The sequence below is a fragment of the Lycorma delicatula genome, chromosome 8, assembly GCF_047948215.1.
Source record: "Lycorma delicatula isolate Av1 chromosome 8, ASM4794821v1, whole genome shotgun sequence".
Taxonomy (NCBI): domain Eukaryota; kingdom Metazoa; phylum Arthropoda; class Insecta; order Hemiptera; family Fulgoridae; genus Lycorma; species Lycorma delicatula.
Window position 1 is genome coordinate 92,949,952 of NC_134462.1, and position 22,245 is coordinate 92,972,196.

At 27.1% G+C, this 22,245-nt stretch overlaps 1 protein-coding gene across 4 annotated transcripts in view; it reads right to left on the minus strand.

Annotated features, from left to right (window-relative positions):
- Vinc (vinculin) overlaps positions 1–22,245 on the minus strand; it is a 98,310-nt gene that overhangs the window by 60,750 nt on the left and 15,315 nt on the right. For all 4 annotated transcript variants that reach the window (XM_075373669.1, XM_075373668.1, XM_075373667.1 and 1 more), the window contains exons 2-7: positions 21,041–21,148; positions 14,485–14,630; positions 9,844–10,039; positions 6,943–7,087; positions 2,667–3,055; positions 988–1,206 (exon numbers count right to left, since the gene is read on the minus strand). In XM_075373669.1, the coding sequence (XP_075229784.1) occupies positions 988–1,206; positions 2,667–3,055; positions 6,943–7,087; positions 9,844–10,039; positions 14,485–14,630; positions 21,041–21,148 (1,203 nt within the window). The remainder of the gene's footprint in view (positions 1–987; positions 1,207–2,666; positions 3,056–6,942; positions 7,088–9,843; positions 10,040–14,484; positions 14,631–21,040; positions 21,149–22,245) is intronic.

A 22,245-nucleotide genomic window follows, 5' to 3' on the forward strand; every position in this document is an offset into this window, starting at 1 on the left:
TTAAAATCTGTATAAAGAGTAGATAAAAAACAAAAAGATTTTCAGAAATTTCTGTCCACAAACTGTTTTATATTCTTCAAGGAAATATCTTCATTAATATTTTCTCATCAGACAAAAACATTACTTAAAAACTATTCTTTTTGTTATTTTTTAATAAAAGAAACTTATCATTATTTTAACTTTTTATGATTTTTTTAATTTATTAATTTTTCATTTTATTTTTATAATTCCACACTCATCTGGACAACTTTAGGTGATAAGTGACACACTACTACAGTCATCAACCACCACTTATGAATATCCCATAATAAGAAAATAAATTCTACCAGAATTCTAAACATTGTTATACATGAATCATTTAGTAAATTAGGCGGTTGGCATTTATCCTTGGAGAGAAGTTACAGACTACTTCAAAACTGATGATAAGTAGAGTTAAACTATTTTTCAATAGATATCTCAGAAAATTAATTTCTATATTATTTGTAAAGGATTTACTCAGCAGACCAATTAATATTTGAGAAGTTAGTCTTGATGTAAATAAACAACTGTAAAAACCATAAAAGGAAAGCATCTCCAGCAAAAATTTACAACTTGCTCAGAAGTATATCTTCTATTTTCTGTTCCCAATTCCATAGAAAAATTGAATTACATCAGAGCATTAGAGTGACCAAGCTTTACATTACAGGTACCTCAGCAAGCAATTATGTTTTTTTATGCAACCCCTGGATAAGAAGCACAACTGGAAAATTGAGAAAGTGACTGTTCTAATGGTAACCACACATCAATATCATGTTGTCCCAGGAAACAATAGAGCACTCTACTCATATAGTTAGACATTGGTACATTTTTGTAATATAACTACATCTATCTACATCACGAAAAATATCATTGGAGTCCTTATTATGAAAATTTTTTTCATAGAACATAAAAAAGTGCAATAAAATTAAAAAAAAAAAAAATTAATTAAACTGACAGAATACTACATACCTTTTTGCCTTCATCAACAATAAGAGCTATAGCACGCTGTCCAAGTCCACGATCGTCACGATCTGGATGTGCTAACCAACGCTGGGCTTGTTCCAATCTACCAGTTACAGTATGGGCCGGCTGTTGTGCACCACTCTTATCCATATTAGTAACTGCATTGGAGACAGATCTTATAACTTCACCTAATTTTTCCTGAATACCACGGGCCAGGCTTTCTGCCTGTAAGACAGTAAAAAAAAATTATATAATTAAACTTACTTTTTTCAACATTATACACCACTGTTTCAAAAAATCATTAACCGGTAAACATTTAAATCTAACAGATGCAGTTCAATTAAAATAAGAACATTCACTTATCTGTCTATAGCAATTTCAAAGGTTTAACTCCACAATCAGCAAACCAATTTTTATAAAACACACATAATTATAAATAAAATATATAATTAAAAAATATAATTATTATTTTTTTTTTAAATATAGTTAAAATTTTAAAATCATTACTATGTATGTACAATAGTATACACATAGTAATGATTTTATTAAACACTTCACAGGTGGTAATGTTTTATGGTTGTAGGCGGAAGACATTTTCAAAAAAAGAAGTTCATGTAAAAACTATATAAAGTAACTTAAAACATGCATTCATGCATAAAAACAACATATACATTGTGTTTTGCTTAATTCTGCCACCAATCTGATTAAGGAACACTGTTTAATTATCTTGCGAGAAAAAGCTTATGCGAAAAGGGCATTAAGTCTCACTGAGCACACTAGAATTTGCAAACTATAAGTGATGTTTTTGGTTATGTTTTACATTGATTTCCTTTCATGTAAAAGACACTGAATAATAATAGTAGTAGCAGTAGTAACGTTGGTGGTAATATAAAAACAGCAATTTTGAAGTAATGCATCTAGGCAGGGAATAGTACAATATGGTTTTATTATAATAATAATATAACTATTTTTATTCATTTCCTTCTGAAATTTAGCCTCGAAAATTTTGTTTGAATTCACATGAATCAAGCCAAAAATGAAGTTTTGGAAAGAACAGTTTGTAAAAAACTTACTTAAAAATGAGCAAAAAACATAATGCACACGTCTTGTTACATACGCACGGTTACTGAACTCATCTGATAACTGAAGTAAAATGGTTCCCAATCACTTTGTATCAGGAATTTCCATCTCAAAATGACTGAAAGAACATCTCCTGCCATCTCTTGGAATTTACATGTAATTATGTGAAGACAAATAGCCGGTCACATTCAGAGAATCATACATGGATTATATATGAGCACATATATAATCCCTTCAGCGTAAGTACAGGTGGCCCATATATGGATTTCTGCCTGTGAAGGGTTAAAATTTCTTACATCCACCTTACTAAATGTTTTTAAAAGAAAAAATTGTGTACCAACTGATGATAAGGGATATAATAAAAGAATAAAGCTAAGGTAAACAGTACTCAACAAAGAAATTATATAGTTTCCCTTTGTAGCTACAGCTGGGGAAGTAACAGAATTCCAACTTTACATCAAAATGCTAAAAGAAATTTGCAGTACTTCTGCATAAGTTACAGAAATATATATAAAATACAGGTTCAATTAATTAATACTGAAAAAAAAATTTTTTTTTAAATGTTAATTAAATTAAAATACTTTTTTTATATTTGTTGATGATACCTGTGGTGTAGTTCCTTTTCCTTCCTGACGTAATTCACATAATGCTTCTGTCATTGTTGTAACATCAGAACACAATTTACGGATATTATCCCTGTCAGCAGGTAAAGCTCTATCAGCAACAGCTAAAGCATGATCTAATATCTGACGAACAGATTTCTCTCCTACACCACCACGAAGTGCAAGGGGATCTTCTAACCAATCTTTTGCTGAACGTAATTTACTCTGTATCGCACTCTGTGCTTTTTTCATGACTGTTAAATTATCAGCATCCCACTCATCTTCATCATATGTCGTTAACTGCAGAACTCTAATAATTTCTTGTAATTCATCGGTCATTCTTGCTGTTAAATAATTTCTATTTTCAGCAGCCTCCTCTGCACCTTTACCACCTACAAATTACAAAATAAAGATGATAAAATATAAGAGAAAGAATTTATTATTTTGTATTTTCTTGTCATTTTTTATTATACAAGAAATAAATTATATTTTTTTAACAATTAAAAATTAATCGATTTGGTTTTAAATATCTAGTAATGAAGTAAAGTAACTAACTACCTTAAAATTAATTTTCTAAAGACAAACTCTGCAGCTCGCGTTAACAAGCAGAACAATTGATAACTGTTTCAAGTAATTAATATTATCAATGATCAGCTGCTTACAAAGTACTCAAAGTTCAAATCCAGTAAAAAATATAATTACGTTTAACTGGATACTAAAGTTGATATAGACATTACTAGTCACTCAGGTTTGATTAATGACATACAAATAATCAACCTAAGATTACAAATGATAAACTGTATTTTTTTTTTAGTCCGATAAGAGGAAATAATTAATTACTACGGTACAAATGGAAAGGTAAAATGAAAAATAAAACGAAGGGAAAACACTTAGGACATGAATAGAAAGACAGATTTGGAATTTAGAACCCAAGTAATTGTAACGAAAAGTAAACAAATTTAAAAAACTTTTTAAGATTAATTACTTAAAAATTCAAATCAGATGTATGCTGAATAAACAGCACATAACTAATGAATGAAGTTCCATGCAATCCAAATTTACCTCAAAAACTTTTCAGTTTAATTAAAGCATACATACTATGGCGAAATTTCTCAAACAATAAAGCATATAATTCCTGAACTTGAAAATAAAAATGTTACATAAAACATGTTTATATCTCTTTCTAAGGTTTATGATTATGCAAGAAACAGTTGCACAAAACAAAAGAAATTAAGTCCTTATTCTAATACAGGTTTATATTTTTAATATGGCCTGCATTTTTCTTTTACTGCTCCTTCCACAACAGAATATGAATAAAGATTTATCTACAGTTTCAAGTAGTCACAGATAATGCTAAATACTTAACAAATAATTTTATATTTTCACATCTACATTTTCAACTCTACTTTTATCACTTACAGATAACTGTCAAAGAAAGTTTCTCATGGTTTCTGAAAGTATATTAGTTAATTTGGGTTCAAATCAGATGTAAATAAATAAAAAAATAATTTAATCAGATCAATACAAAATTAAACAAATCATATCAGGAACTAGACAGATGATAAGAAACTCTGTAGATATAAAAGCATTTAATATCACAAACATTATATCTGATATAAAAGCATGGGTATCACAACATTTGCAAAAGAAAATCAATGAAAAATGTCTAAAACCTTGTTCAGAACAGAATCAGAGCTAATTATTGTTTTAAAAAATGACATGCTTAAAGCCTACACTAACAGATGCTATAATAAATATATGAAATAACAGTAAAACAATTATATGACAATATAAATAAATAAAATTACAAAAAATAATATTTTTAAAGACACTGATGAAATCATTTATGCATATATTGTTCATATATATATATACTAAAAAATTCATGCAGAAAATTCAGGATATTTTTACAATTTTCTAGTTATCAACTACTAAGATTAGGTTGACTCATCAAAAATCTTTTACAACCTAATTGGGAATCCAGCAGACAAGCACACTAACACATACCATCAAGGAAGTATATATATTTTTATTAAATTAGAACTGTTGATAAACTCATCAAGGAGTAATGTTAGTTCTGTAAAATAAATATTTTTAATTTTAAACAAAATAAATTGATAGAAGATCCAGTAAATCAGTCAGTAATTTATTAAAAATGGCAACATAAGCATAATAAAACATAAGTATTGATTTTTAATAAAAAATAAATTGTTTATTACTACACATTGTTATTACAAACATTTACTGGTACAGTTAAAATACATGATAAGTGTAATGATTTTAATTGTTCATGTGACATAACATAATAAAAGTACTTAAAAGAATAAAAAGAAATGCCAACTGGAATGATCTCAAAAATTAGCTATAATAGCTTAACTATTATATTAATAATAGTTAGTATTAATAATTAATAATAGTTAGTTATGTAACTATTATATAAATAGTTATAATAGCTTATAATTAGCTATGATTTACATAACATATTTCAGTGGTTTGCTTTAAATGCATCGACATTTAACATTAGTAAAGCTAATTTCATACCTGTCAATTACTACAATGACAGTTTACCAAACTGATAAAACATAAGTTCAGATATTAAATTTAAAAAAAATCAAGAACCAAAAAAAAACACAAGATCAAGTAACATAGATTGAAGTTAAATTTCTCAGTTTAGAGAATGACAGCAACTTTAAATGGAAACAGCATCTAAATAGAATAGGTAAAAACCTGAGACATATTATTTACTTTATGAAAAGACTAAAAACAAATATTCACAAACTCAGTATTTTCTCATTGTCTACCATTGTCTATTCCATTCAGTGATAAGCTATGGCATCGTAGCATGGGGTGGAGCTTACAGCAATTAACTCAAATTCGAACTTTGCAAAATAAAGCTTTAGAAATAGTGAATAAAAGACTATCTATACAGCACAATACAGTTTTAGAAAGAAATTTCAGTACCGGATATTAGAACACTACATACAGCTTCTACTAAGTATGAATTGCTTTATATAAAGATAGCTGCGTTAATTTAAGCAACAATATAATTACACAAAGCACAAAACAAAAAGATTTAAGTCTCCTACAAAATGAACACTATTATTGGACAAAGATCTTGTATACATATATTGGACCACAAAATGCAATTTGTTACCAGTAAACATGACTATATTACTACAAAATCGCATAAAATAAAAATATATAATTTGATCAAGAGCAACGATATTACCATAAAACTATGACATGGTGAAACTGGAATATATTAAGGCTGCTATTGCAATGTTATTTTTACATACAGACAGTTCACTGACAGGCTGCAGTATTATAGAATAATAATTAAGAATAACTAAAATTTATTGGATTTCAATTAATTCAATTGTCTCAGAATCATTGGCTGAATTTGTTCAAAACTATACATTTACCGGTACAGTTACAATACATGATAATTGTTATGACTTTAATTGTTCATGTGGACTATAAATAAAAGTATTTTTTAAAAATTAAAAAAAATGATAAGAACATAAATAAAATAAAATTGTTTTTGATAAATCATTAATAATGAAAAGTAAATTGTATGTTTCACTAAAACCACTACAAAGTTATAAAAAAAAAAAAAACTAGGATAATGCATAAAAGCTGTAGCTTCTGAATTATGTCTAAATATAATTAATATATTTTAAAATTGGTTACTACAAATAATTGAATTATAAATGGTATAAAAATAATTGGGTAAGTATTGTTAAAATGTACATACATTGTAAATGATGTGTAAATTATACATGTAATATATTTGTTATTAAGTAAATAAATAAATACATATAGTATGTTTTTTGTGTGCTTCTTGTGACATATTTGAAACCACAACAAATATAATAAAAATCATTCAATAATTTGTTTTAGGATTCTTTTTTGTGAAAAAAAGAACAAGCATAATTCTCTATAATATTTTTAGATTTATAATATTTCAAAGTTTGACAAAAAATTTATAAAGATTCTATAAAATAGCATAATTTTTTACCTTGTCCATCTATGCATGGTTCAGAACATGAAAATGCATAGAGATTTTTAAATGTCAGTTTTAAGAATGCAGTTTTGAAGAATTTCTACGATGAAAAGATTAAGTTGTACAAAGCTCTTTACATTTCATGTATGAAGTGGCATAGGATGTAAATCAGAACATTTATATATAAGAGATAAAGGAATGTCTCTCATGAAAAAAAATAAAAATAAAAATCTATATAATGACTATTGATAACTACACAATAACAGATACATTTACCTTGTGATATAATATGTATAAAAATCTTCATACTGCAAATAAGGATAGGGGCTAAAGTCTTCACTTGATCTAAACAACGTACAAGTATTTCTCTATGAACCTGATGAGTTAACTCTTTTTCTCTCGCACTAACTTCCCTTGACACCTGCATACGTAACGAAAATTATTATTTATCAGAAATAAATAATTTATTCAAGAAAAACTGTCATGCATTCACAATATTAGTTACATATGTTTCACAGTTGATAATCAGAAAATTCACATAACAAATGTAAATTTTATAAAAAAATGTAATCTTTGTAATGAATAATTTTTTATTCATTTAATTCTCTATTTTTTATATCAGTTTATTATACTTCTTTATTTGAGTACCTAAATTGAATTGAATATGTAAATAAATCGATGACCGATATTAATAATCAATAAATAAGTTTATTGATTAAGCTTTGCAAACTTTAGCAGAAGACAACAAACAACAAGATTTTTAAAGAGAATATGCTTAAGATCAAAAATAAAAACCAAATAATATGACACTACAACTCACACCGGCCTCCATGGCATGAGTGGCAGCATCTCCACCTTTCACCTGGAGGTCCTGGGTTCAAATCCCAGTCAGACATGGCATTTTTCATACACCACAAATTTCCATTCGAGCTAAATGATCATAACAGTCGATGCCCACACATCGCATTAAAAAAATATATATATGCTTTAGTTTTAAAAAAGAAAAACGTGCGTATTGGATTTTACTAAAACATTTATATTTTTCATTACTTCACACTCTATTTTCCAGGATGCTTGTTCCTCAAAATTCCTGGTACTGCAGAATTATCATGTTGTGTACAGTTTACCACCTTACCTCGGGTCTTTTACTTATTTATTCTTAAAGATAGAAATTTTAAAACAGCATATCAATATATTTAATGATTCTTTAATCTTATATTATGCAAACTAGCACAATAACAAGTTATAACACAATTTAATCTATCAAAATTGCAAGAATTTTAATGGGAAAACCTGGATTAATTAATGCTATTTCAATCAGCACAATAATATTTATTTCTGTTCTCCTCAAATATAACAAAGCAATTAAGAGGAGTAACTGTATATAAATTTTTATATGAAGAGATTAAAGAACAATCATAACCGCCCGCTTAATGGTAGAATATCATTTTTGCAAGGGGAGATTTAATCCATCAAATAGCAATGCACACAACTGCCACATAAGTACCTTCTTTTTATTTATTTACAATTTTATTTTAATTTTAATTATTTAAAAACCATAATGATTCAAGAAATTCAATGTAGAATTTTCATTATATATTAATATAAACCAAGAAAATCCTATCAAATTCCTTTCATCTACACCCAGAAAATTGAAAAAAAATCATTAACAGTATGTACCATAAAACATATGGTTATATGAATAGGTGATGATTCTGTATAAAAATGTAAAATTCAATAAAATAAATTGTAAAATCAATATGAATTTATTCCTTCCTTGACATAATTCTGCATCAGAAGGGTATTTACAAATAATATATTTTATTCTTGTGAGCATTTGAGAAAATTGTTCTATACAAAAAAAATTATGTTAAAAGAAGTAAATCCAATTTTTTTAAAAGTCACAAATTTTAGTAACTTTATAATTTTAAATATTGGTAATTTAAAAAAAGATAAGTAGCATATAATAACAAAAGATTATCATACTCTGATTTCAATTCATATTTACCAAGTTGGCAATTACTATAAAGCATTTGCTTACTAATAACTTTCTTAATTATAAGCAATAAAATAAAATGATAATGACAAAAAGAAAAATAAGGTCTAAACATCAATAAAAAGAGTAATCTGTTAATGGACTGTGATGTAAGCAGCTCATGTATATACATGATATATTAGATGCTAGGACTGCAGTATCTAGCTGATGTACGTTCTCTCAATGCTTTAATAAATATTTTGACAATATATTTATAAATTTCATTCATTTTCCATAAGAAAAGGAACATAAATTATACACTAACTGTTTAATTCATAAATGTTTCATCATATAAACATTGCATTAAATTGTATGCAATTATTACAATAAAAAGTAATCAAATTTCAATGTACCTAAACCATGTAACAAAGAGAAGAAAAAAAAGAATTTATTACAAATTTTCCAATATGTGTTATAGTTTATAAATCTAAAAAAAAATGAAATTTTAGTACAAGGAGAGAACTCTACATCAGACATATAGCTAAGTTTTACAGATAAAAATAAAATAGAATATAAAATATTTATTAAAATTAATTCAGAGTACAATACTGAATACAAAAACAAAAAAGAACACTCCAAAAACTTTCTCAGAAAAACATTTTGGTTAATTCATTTGAACCAAATCTACCAATAAATTGACATGTCAACCCGAGATCCCATCTTTATTTTTAAACAAACACACCCATTTAAGACAAAAATAGAGATCAGAAAACCTGCAAGATCAGTTTGTAAATGCTACATTACCAGCACACATAGACAAAACACCTGCCTGAAAGAACACATTTAGCAATAATAAAAGTATTAATTCTGAAATTATAAAATATTTAAAGTACTTACAATCATAAAAACAAAGATAGAGCCCTATTCTATTCTAACAACAATAAAAAGTTCAAGAAGATTAGATTTTTCACTATGGAGTTTATTTAATAATACCTAAAAAAAAAAATGAAAGTAATCATAAGGAGTACAATATCTTCATATCTTTTAAAGCAGATAATACTTTAATAACAAAATAAATGCATAATATATTTTCCCAAAAACTGAAAAATTTATAAATGATTAAAAGTTAATCATTAGTAAATTTATTCATTAAAAATGATAACATTAATAGAATAAATTAAAAGATAATAAACTATACTAACTTTACTAAGGCATGGACTGAGATCCCTCAAGAACTGAACTAAATCTTCCATGGTTTCAATAACTTCTGCTACAGCCAAATAATCTAGAACTTTTTTACATTCTCTAATAATTTTTCTAACTTCTGATTCATCAAAACATAAAAGAAGTGATGAAGTACCCTGCAATATACCTCTTGATCCTTCTATCAGCTTTTTCCTGGAAATTAAAATAAACACAAATAAATAACTAGTACAAAAAACTGGATTTAATTATATTATTAAAAATTAAAAATTTTAAGAAGTGGAATATTAGATAACTAAATTTATTCCATTCATTAGTAATACATAATATGGAGGTGATGATAATATTTACCATCAGTTAACCAAAATAGAAACATAAATCTGGACATATCTATTCTCACAGTGGGCAGTCTAGGAACCTCTAACATACCTTATAATAAAGAAGTCCATAGAATATTTTTGGAACGCTTCCCTGAACTTGCCAACAAAACTATCCAGAATATGATAGATCAACATCGATCCATCTTGACTCAGGCAAGAGTATCACCGAAAAGAATGGAGCAAATCAAGTGAGAAGTGAAGATGTAGACAACAGCATACTGAGTGAGCCAGAGGGAGAATTATAAAATAATGAGGAGAATAATATATTTGAAGAACTGCACATGATATATGATGGAATTGACCTGATAAAACTTCTCACCATGCCTAGATTAAAAACCAATTTTGAAACCAATCAACAATTATGAAAGTTAACGATTGGTATTGGTTTGCTTGACATTTCCTCCTGCCTCCGCAATTTCCACATGGCTGCTCAAACTTTCACCACTAAATCGATTGGGAGAGCCTTTCCCAATACAGTGGTAGCCTCGTAGGAGGTTGTTTCAAAAACACAAGTGCATACAATTAATGCTCTGCTCTGGGCACTCCTTAAATTTTGAATAAGTGCTTGATTTCTTTCCAACCTATGCACCCAAATGAACATTGTGTAAGAGGTCATACTTTTGAAGACACCTCGGTACACCATGTACAAATGAAGGCCCGACAGTCCGTAATACTTCGAGCAATCCTCCTAATCTTGTGCATCACAGAGACGGCATCCGCTGCTAGTTGCCTAATGTGGTTGCAAAACAGCAACTTCTCATCAAACAAAACACCTAGGTACTTATTAACTCGAACTCGACTGATTACACAGCCTTTATACTTAATACGGGGGTTATGACTGTATGATAATTTGTCTGCACACTTGAAAAGCATAAACTTCACGCACAGAAATCCTTAAATTTTGACTGTCCATCCAGCCCTTTGTGGTTGACAAAGCCACCTGCACTTGGTCTTCTAGCTGCGGTCGTGAATTACCGTGAACAGGAGACACTCATCGGCGAAAGCCTGGGCTGTGACCCCTTCTGGGATTGTCAGTCCCTAAAATCCGTCAAATTCTAGGTTCCACAGCAAGGGACCGGTAACAGAGCCCTTCGGGCTTCCCCTGGTAACAGATATTCCCACAACTAGGTGCACAGCCTTAAACAGAGCCATGCAATCCAACAAGTAGTCACGTAATACAGACTGCAGGGCTATGGGAACATTGCGGCATTCCAACTCATAGAGGACAACACTCCAACACAAGGAAGGAAATGCTGCCTTTATGTCGATAAAAATCGCCACAACATATTTACAGTTGGCACTTTCCACCTCGGCAAGAGCATTTAAGATGCAATCCTTGGTGCCAACCCCTTTCATGAAGTCATACTGGCCTTGAATTAGAAATGAGTTCATATCGATGCTTTCCTAGCAATCCTAATGAGAAATCCAGACCAGAGAAGAAAGTCCTGAACACTCAGCTCCATGCCCACAATAAGATCAAAGCATTGAATACTTACACCGTAACTGTAGTAATACAGTCTGGGAATTTTAGCCTGGACTGAGTCTGAAATGTATGCGTTAAATCAAATGGTTTAAGACCACCTGCATACAACTCAGGGTATACCATCCTAAAAGTTCCATTGAAAGATTCTACTTATCACAAAAAATGGGAGGCCAGAGGAACTTGCATAAATTCCTGTGGCAGTTTTTTTACTTTTTTGATGTGGAAAGGGACTAGTTACCACAATAGTCAATGCCCCTAAAACTTAAAATAACAAAAAATAATAATAATAGAAGCTATATTTAATAAATGGTCAGGTAGGTTACAAAAATGAAAGAATGTTAATTAAAATATCTCCTGTATGCTGCTGGCATTTATTATCCTCTAGTGACCAGGAGATAAATGTCAGATAGATGTATAGATTAAATAATAAAAACAATTTTGGATATTATAGACAAGTCTGTAACAAAGGAGAGTTTAAGAGAGAATTATAAGAAAATGGTTATAATTATCGCATCCATCTGAAGTCTAAAAGTAGTACATGTATTTGCTAGTTTTTTCATTATCTCAATTTATGTAAATACAGAGAATTTCCATTATAACAGTGTACATTATGTGTTTGGATTCAGTTTACAGGATATATAATATATATACAGAAAATGGATTCAGTATTTGAATCAAAAAATATAAATATGTATTTATATTTTTTAAATATAAATTTAATATTTGTCCTATACAGACATCTATGCCATCTGTAAATTTTAGTTTAAAAATACACAACAACATCAGGTGTCGCTATTAAATAACGAGACTATGCTGTAAAATATTTTATTTTAAATTTATATATATTCGGTTATTATCCCTTTCAATATACATCCCTTCTCTATCCCTACAACGCTTAAAGCAAATTTTCGATTGTTCGAAAGTCTTCTGTGAACTCTTTCATGACACGAGTCGCTTTTTCTTTCACAGCTTCAACGGTCTGATATCTTGTTCCTTTTAATGAGATTTGACATTAGGGAACAGATAAGTCACGTCATGCCAGGTCAGATGAATAAGATGGGTGGTCTAACACTGAGATGTTATACTTGGCTAGAAACGTCTTGACAGATAATGCAGTGTGAGCCGATGCGTTGTCCTGATGAAGAACCCATGAGTTGTTCTTCTAAAATTTGGATCACTTTTTTTCTTATTTCTTCACAGAGTTGAGCAAGGACCTTGAATAGTTAATTGATGGTCAGATCGGATCAGATTACCAATTTTTTCAATATTTTTATTCGTTTTTGACATAAAAGGGTGACGCAGGCGAACATCATCTTCAATGTCTTCTTGGCCATCTTGGAAATGCTTAAACCACTAAAAATCCCGCACATGTGATAAACATTCATTGCTATATCCTTTTTTTAATAAAAGATAAGTTTCAGTAGTGGTTTCTCCAAGTTTCATATGAAATTTTACAATTCTTTGCTCTCATAAAATACTTATCATTTTTTCAACAAAACCAAAAAATAGATATTATCCAAACAAAGGCCATGGCCAGACTAATATGTCTACAGAAACTGGACTGACAACAATCGAAAGAGAAGGCTCATGCCACACATCTGTCGGTGGTACAAATTTGGCGCATGCGCAGGTCTTCTGTAGCAGCATTAGTCTTGTTATTTAATAGCCACACCTCATGTTATGTATACTGTTTCACACAGATTAGTCCAAAACTATTAAAACTAAAAAGAACAATAATCTAAAATAAACTGAAAAACAGGGCAAATCTTGAAATTCATGTACATGAGTTATTAAAAAATTTCACTTATTAATCTTTGGGAAAACTTACTGACATTTTTCAAGAAGAATGTATGATCTGATGTTACATATTTTCAATGTTCTTCTATGATACTGAAATTTTGTTTAAAATACAATTTCTGAGAAATATTGCTGGTGAGGGGTCTATATCAGTCATGAAGGAAAAGAAGGGAATTTTTGAAACTTGTAATTCTTGTTTACAGAAACAATGAGGATGTGCAACTTGAATTATAGATAATCATAGTTACACCCTAAAGTATTGCTGCAAATAAGTGTGTAAATTAAATATTTTTCTAATGTAAACAAAACATTTTTAATAATTGGACTAATATAAAATTTATATTCAAGTAATCTTGTTTCTCAAGGGAATATTGAAAAAATTTCTGAAGAGGAGCAGATATTTTTAAAATCCCACAAATTTTAACTGATATAGCTTTATAACTGATATAACTTCACATGAAAGATAAAGTTAAAAATGTTTAGGGAAAAATACACTTTGTAACAACAAGAAATGTGTGAAGGTAAAGATACAAACATTTATTATATTTTTCACTACACATTAAACTACCCAAGTATCAGCTCATTCTGATTACCAGGTACGAAACACTCTCAAAAATATTTTGTACGTAAATTTTAAATATTATATGCTTTAACTCTTGTCATCTTAATCTTATACTAAATTTCATGTAAAGTGTGTAAACACATAAAAACTGCACTGCAAATGAGAGAAGGATCCTATCTGAAATTAAAGAAAGTTCTATAAAAATTTAATACAATTCTACTTTCTTTAATGTTTTCAGATAAAAGTTTTTGCTAAAATGCATACCAAGCACATAATCTAGAATGAAGTTTTACCCAAAAGGAAGTGTATTTAATTTTGTTTTTTTAATGAATCCTAGGAAGTAATACCAAAATAATTCATCATTACCAAAAATAATTCATAAAATACATCAACATTAGTCATGACGTGTAAATATTACCTAGCTGGACCAGAATAAGGATCAAGTTTAAGCATAGCTGAAGCCTCCTCAAGTAGTTTAGAAGCACTTTCCACTCTGTGTAAAGCAGTTGGCATGTCTTGTTTGAGGATGACATCATCGCTGTTGTTAATAGTCTCTTTACCAACCTGATGAAAAAAAGATATCTCAAATAAAACAAATTTCAATGTTAATTAGACAGTCATAAATTTATATACTGATAGGTTTTCTTTTTTTTAAATTCAAATAATTCATTAAAATACTGATAACTGTATTAATAAAATTTAATATGAAATATAAATCACCCAAAACATAGTAATTAGATAAGTTAAACTTACCATATTAATTTCCAATAATCAATTTTCACAATATCCTGCATCTTCAGTTGATATTGAATTCTATATCTACATTAGAATATATTCTTTTAATAATTTGTCATTTTATTCTAAATTGTTTTCTGTTTTGAAATTGAATTATATTATGAATTATAGAAATGATTTAATCTTTAAAATATAGTATTTTCCTTTGTTCTACTGTCATTATTGCCAACTGTTAGATTGTATTTTTATTATGTTTTTAATTAAACATCATCTTTGAATGTGATCTGATGTTTTCACTTTAAATTTTTGTTTATATCTATAAATGAAATATTTCTCAGTATATTCATTTTTTATCATTATTACATAATTCCAAAATCTCTAAATTATTTTTGCAATCAGTAATACTATATTTGCATTATAACAAATATCGGCATCATTAGATATACCTTTTTGTTTGTTTTTGTATGCTGTATAATATTCTGTAAATCTTTTTTTTTTAAATGATCCATTGGCTTTACCAATAAAGATATTATTACATTTGTTGCATTTAATTTTGTATATAACTCTTAATTTCTCTCTATTTTTTTATTATTATTTTTTTATGTGATAAAATTTTATACTGTAATTTTTTTGTTTATATGCTTTTTTATATCTATTTTTATCATATATGCTAATAATTTTTCTATTATTTTATTTGTGTAATTGTATTTTAGTATAATTATCTTGGTAATTTTTGTTTTGCTTTTTATAAATTTTTTCTATAATTTCATCATCAAAATCATTAAATATTGCTATTTGTTTTATTTCATATATTTCTTTTTTGAGTTTATTTTTTTTATGGATAGCTGTAAATATGTTTTTATATGTATTAAATTTTTGTGACATGGGCAATTAGAATTTTAATGTACTGTATTATTATTTGTTGTGGGTTTTGTATAAACTGATGTTTCAATTATATTATTTATGTTTATTTCAATATATAAAAAAAATTATTTTCATATGTAAATTTTTAATTCTTATTGTAATTGTTAAGTTTATTTAAAATGAACAAATGCTTATTTATAGTTGGGTTATATAAAACTAAAGTATTATCTACATATCTTATCAAAATAACATTTGGTGTATATTTAATATGCCATTAACTGATTTGTTTTCAGTCTTGTACAAATATTTCAGATTTCACGTATAAGAGCATATATAGGTGATCCCACTGATAAGCGTTCTTTTTGTAAACAACAATTATTCTCATACTAAAAGTAATTTTAAAGACAAATATTTTTTATAATAGTAATTAATGAATTAATGAGTTCTGGGATTTCATTTACTCTATTTTTTATTATTTCTACTGTTTTGTCAATTGGTACATTCAGATACATGTTAGTGATATCAATCTTATCATTTTTGTGTTAAAATTAAGTTTAATAGAATTTAATTTATTCTATTTATTTATTTATTTACTTCGTAACCATTTTTTACATTATGTTTATGGATAAAATTCATTTTTATTCTAAGTATTTCAGATATGAAATTTGCAGGTGCTGTTTTAAAATTCATTAAAGGTCTTATAAGATTATTTATATAAAAGCGATTAAAAATATAAAAATAATTATATAGTGATTATAAACATAAAAAACCCTAAAAATTATACACATAAGAAAAACAGAAAACTATGGTAAAATCCAGAAAAAACAAGAAATTAAACAGTCTATAAAGATAAAGTTATTATTAATAATAAATTATATATACTACATTTAGAAATTCTTAAAGAATTAGGATTTATAGTTTACATGTACAAAAGAAATTTAATAAGTAATGTAAATTACAAACACAAAAAAAATAAAATAAAACTTTTGATAAGACGATAAAAGAATTGAGGAATTATAATAAAAATAAATACAATGGAAAACACATTTTATATCATAAAAATTTTAATAAACTAATTCTCATAATAATTATAAAAATTATCAAAAACAAATAACTTTAAAAATTTTACTAATATATTTTTTTAATAACAAAGAAAAACTTACAAATGTTTTCAACTTTAATTTAAATAATGGTAATAAGTATAAAATAATTAATCAAGAACATCACAATTAATTGATACTGAATGTAAAATTGATGAAATTGGCCAAGAATTGGCCATAATTTGGCCAAGAATAAAATAATAAATATAAATTAATCATAATATAAAAAACAAAATATAAATAACAAACAAATGATTTCAAACAAGAGGTTATCAAACAAAAAAATAAACTTTACGATACTGATCTACTATTAAAATTAGACAAGACTAAATACACCAATTATTATGCACAAAGACCAGCAAAAGAACTTATGAATAATTGCACTAAAGGAAAAAATTTAAAAAAATAAAAGCCCCAACAAATAAATATTTAAGAACTGTAAAAATTTTTATATCTAAATAAAAACTGATATTTAATTATGATAACAAACTAAATTACCATTCAAGATTCCAAATAACAAACAAATTTTTTTTTATTAACTGTTAGACAGTGTATGAGAGAATCAGACTTATAAAAAAATGCAACAGGTAGCTGCACTCATATACTAAATTTTATATTATATATTTATATTTTATATAATAATTTTCATTATATTAGTATTTTTTATTTTTAATATGCAGTTTAATTAAATACTTCAATCATGACTGAGGATGCGGCAAAGCTTTAACTATATAGTGGAAAGCTTTTATAACAAAATAATTCCTGAAATACTGGCAGCTTTAAGTACTCCGGTATGCTAACTAAAGGTAAGTTGTTATAAATCTACATTTATTTATTTGCATATTCTCAACAGGCTTCACTCACCCTATTATAGATAATCTTTATACACAACCTTCACCAAAATTTTAATATGTTATATTATGAAAAGTTTCACTAAAATTTGTTGTATTATAATCCATCCCAAATAAAAATCATCAATATTCAATATAATGATAATTAACATTAATAGTTATTGGAAATAACACCAAAAACCTTATTTCATTTACAACATTACTGAATACAGAGTATAAATTCTTCAACAATTTAATTAAATATTAAAAAAAATTAATGAAATTCCTGTTCATGTGGAAAATTGTCTTGAATAATAGCTCATCATTGCTTGCTCAATTTTCCCAGAAAAAATTAATTTTTTAATAAATTACCTTTTTATACATAAAGAATAAATATCTTATCTTTTGCTCTAATTTAGAGACAAAAATGTACTGATTAATAATTGATAAAAAGATAAGATACTATTAGAAAGGAAAACCTGAATTGTAATCTCACGAGTGGACCATCCAACATCACAATCCAGCAGCAAGACATGGTATACTCATTGTGAGTATCTAGTCAAAAATCTGATATCCTAGTTTTTTTTTTACAGAAAATAAATCTGCTGTGATTCCTAAAATTGGACTGTACTAAAAAGGGAAAAAGTTTTCTGAAATCACTCCAAAATTCAGAAAACTGTAATAAATTTACAGGAATCAATTGAAGAATATTCAGGAACTATTTTAAAAACTATTTTAAAAATATTCAGAACCTATTTTAAAAAATGGTAATACCATCTATCTATAAAAACACATAGGATGTACTTCAAAGGCAATAATTGTTAACAGTTAACCACTAATATGCAGTTCCAAAGGTATGTTTTATATTTTTTACAAGTGCATTAAATGAATTAACAGTCATATAAATATTAAAATACACATAACAATAACAACTTTCAAACAATAAGAAAAGAAGTAACAGACAATAAAACATTAGAATAAATTCACATTTCTATAAAATATATGGAAATTAAAACAATGAATTATTATTTTTAGTAAATATGTTATTATTCAATAAGCTTTAGATTATAATAATACATTTGGATTTATATCATTTCTCATTTATTAAACTCAGCAGTACTCTTCAAAGGAGACGTACTTTGCACTGCAATTGAGCTGACTGGATAAATATAATTTGTTTTAAATTTTAACAATATTGAAAATTAAAATAAAATACTCTTATCCTAACACTTACAATACACAAAATGCATTTAAGACATAAATTACATTACGATATTAAAATATAAAAATAAATAAAAAAATTAATTTTTAAAAACAATTTTTAATTGGGATATATTCAGGGATATGATTAATTTTTTTTTGCAACAGCTTTTCCTGTCCAGCACATAGAAGTAACATGACATATATATAAAACACACCTGAATGCAACAAAAGGATATGATTCATTATGTATGGCAGAAACTGATTACACAAACCACATCCTTAGCATATAAAACCAACACTTCAGAAACAATCATGCTTGCCCAAAGGAAATATTTGAAGATAAATCTGATAAGGAATACATTTCACCAATTAAAAAAGTAATAATAATAATAAATATATAAAGAAATACTGAAATTGTTATCACTGAATAAATGATAACAAAGAAAAGAATTTCATTAAAGACTATTTCACGAAAAGAAATTATACTAATCCAGAATAAGCAGAAAAAATTATTTCAGCAATTGCCTGTCAGAATTACGAAGACCCGTCTGAAAATTATGTTATTACATGTAATCCAAGGATTATATATATAATTAACAAGTAGTAAAAGATTAATTATATTACATTATAGCCACAATTATAAATGGTAGAAATGGGTAATAAGTAGTAAAATTTTGTAAAAAAGAATTTTTTCCTGCAAATCCAGTATTTTAAATATGATGTAATTACTTTTTTCACAACTATTAGCTCTATTCAGATTAACAACCGGATGTAGTCATGTTTTTTAGTAATCAAGAGTTAAAAATACGTCATAAATGAATAAATTACTCTGAAATTCTTCATTAAACACTCTTCAATAATTTAAAGTGAAAACAACTCATGATAGAATTATTTTATACAATATGAGGAAAGTACTTTAATGATAAGGTATAATGCAACAAACAAGTAAAATTAGGCAATTAAACAAAAAATAATGGATTATTTTTAACCATATAATGCTATTTAATCAAAAACATTAACTAATAAAAAATAAATACGTCCTTTCAAACTAAAGGTCTTACATCAGACAATAAAATCTACAACCAAAAAAAATACTATCTGACTAAATGTGTGGTATCAAATTACACAGTAAATATTTTAAAAATTGATCAGATTTCCATGATATAACATATACATATAATAAAAGTTTTGTGTTTCTTGATTGCCTTGCCTTTTTACATATTTTATATGAGATGATTTTTAGACAAATCTGAAAAATGAGCCTATATTTTTATAGTTTTAATTTTAAGGTCTTATTTTGTATGCTTTATTAATTGCAAAATCCAAAACATATTGTTTAAAATGTTTAACCATTACTTAACATAATATTTTCAATGGATCTGCTGAATCTAATTTCACTAAATGTTTTATTTCTTTACGTTATTTATAAAGCCAGGATATCTATGACTACAACACAAAGATATTTAAGTCAAAAAAAAAAAACTGTGTTGACTCCATTACAAATTCATTGTCATAAATTTTCAGACAATTTAAATGAAGTTATGATGTATAAATTTGTTATTTTTTTTTTTTTTGTAGGATAGGCCTGCAAAAAATATGGCCAGTATAAAATAAAAGAAAGGATATGAAGAAAAATGATGCAAACAAAACACTGAAACAAAGCAAAAATCAAATGCTCTCTGGAATGCAAACTTCCAACTTCAAATCTTCTAATACAATGATACCATACTAATATGATAGAAAAAGGTGCAAAATATGTTCAAATGGCCTGTATAAACTTTTTAATTTTTAGTTTAATAAATCTTCCTCATAAATTAATTGGAAAACTTACAAGACCACCAGGAAAACTATTTTCTACAAAATAAAAGATGAATCATCAAAATCAGTTAATTTGATGAAGAGTAAGGTTTCGCATAAAAAAGTAACAGTCAAAGTGGTATCAGTGAATAATAAAACCATTACAGTAATTTATTATAATGTTTCAACTTGCATTATTAAAACATTACAATAATAACAGCAAAATAAATTATAAAAAGGAAAACAAGTTATAAATAACTAATTATTCTGAAATTTAAAAATAAATTGATGATCTCTGAGACAGAATGGTAGCATCCCGGCCTTTAATCCTGATCAAGCATGACATTTTTCATATACTACAAAATTCCTATCTCACATTCCCACCCACAAGCTTTAAGCTTATACAGTAAATTAATTAATTTTTAGTAGAATATGAATTACTCACCTTAACCAGATTAGCGACTGCTCGGCTGACAGCCTGAACAGGTCGCTCAAGATCAGGCATTGCATTGCCATCTTCAGCTTCTTCATGTAATATCACCAATCTTGAGACCTAGAAAAAACAAAAGAAAAAGATGTTTGTTACTTCAGATATACATAATTATCTTTTTTTATTAAAATAATATGCATATTTGTAATTTAATTACAAGCAAACATAAGTAACAACCAGTCATATTTTTACATAATGAATATTTATGTTTAGAAACAAATGACATGATGATTTAGAAATAAATTCTAACATAGAAATTAATTCCAGCATTCAGTGCTACAATGAAAATCATCCATCTGGAATACAAAATGAAAAAAGAAATCTGCATTTTTTATTTTATAAATAAAAATAAATGAATACAAAATGAAAAATGAAACCTGCATTATTTATTTTATAAATAAAATAAATGAAAAAATAAAGAATAATTGCAGGGCAGTTGATTTTGAATCACATACTGCAAACCCCATAATTTAGTTAAAAAGTGTGTTTTTTGACGTCATTTTATCCTCCAGTTCAAAAACTTATTTTTTTGTTACAGTGATATGAAGGGAGGTATGGTGGAAGTGAAGTTGGCAGTAAAAGCTACTTAAAAAACCATTAATTGCTACAAAACTCTGAGACAAGAGTTTATCACTTTCAATTTCATCAAGATCCGCTTTAAAAAGATTGGGTGAAAATTTTGAAACTACGGGTTCACTGTTAAGTAAGAACCATCCAGGCCCAATCAAAAATTTCTGGACTTAGAATCATCATAGATTCGTTCCTTCATAGTCCATAGCGTTCTTCATGGCAACATGTTGTATCATCAGGAGGGTTGTCATTTGACAATGATACATGCTGTTTTAATTTAAAGAATATACTGATATAAAATCAAACTTTCATTTACAATACTCAGCTCCAGGAACTGAAAAATCATAATTTCAACGGAAATTATTCTGGCAGAACAGTTTTTGGAAAAATCTGATGAAAAAGAAAATTGTGGAAAAAAGTTTGAATTTCTGATGACAGCTACTTTCATCTGAACGGTTTGTAAACAAATGAACTTTCGCTGCTAAGGGTCTTTGCCGTCAGGAAAAAATAACAATGTGATGAGCATTATCATCAAAATAGATTAGAGCTACATTTTTGGTTTTAATGACAACGGCCCCACAGGTACAATG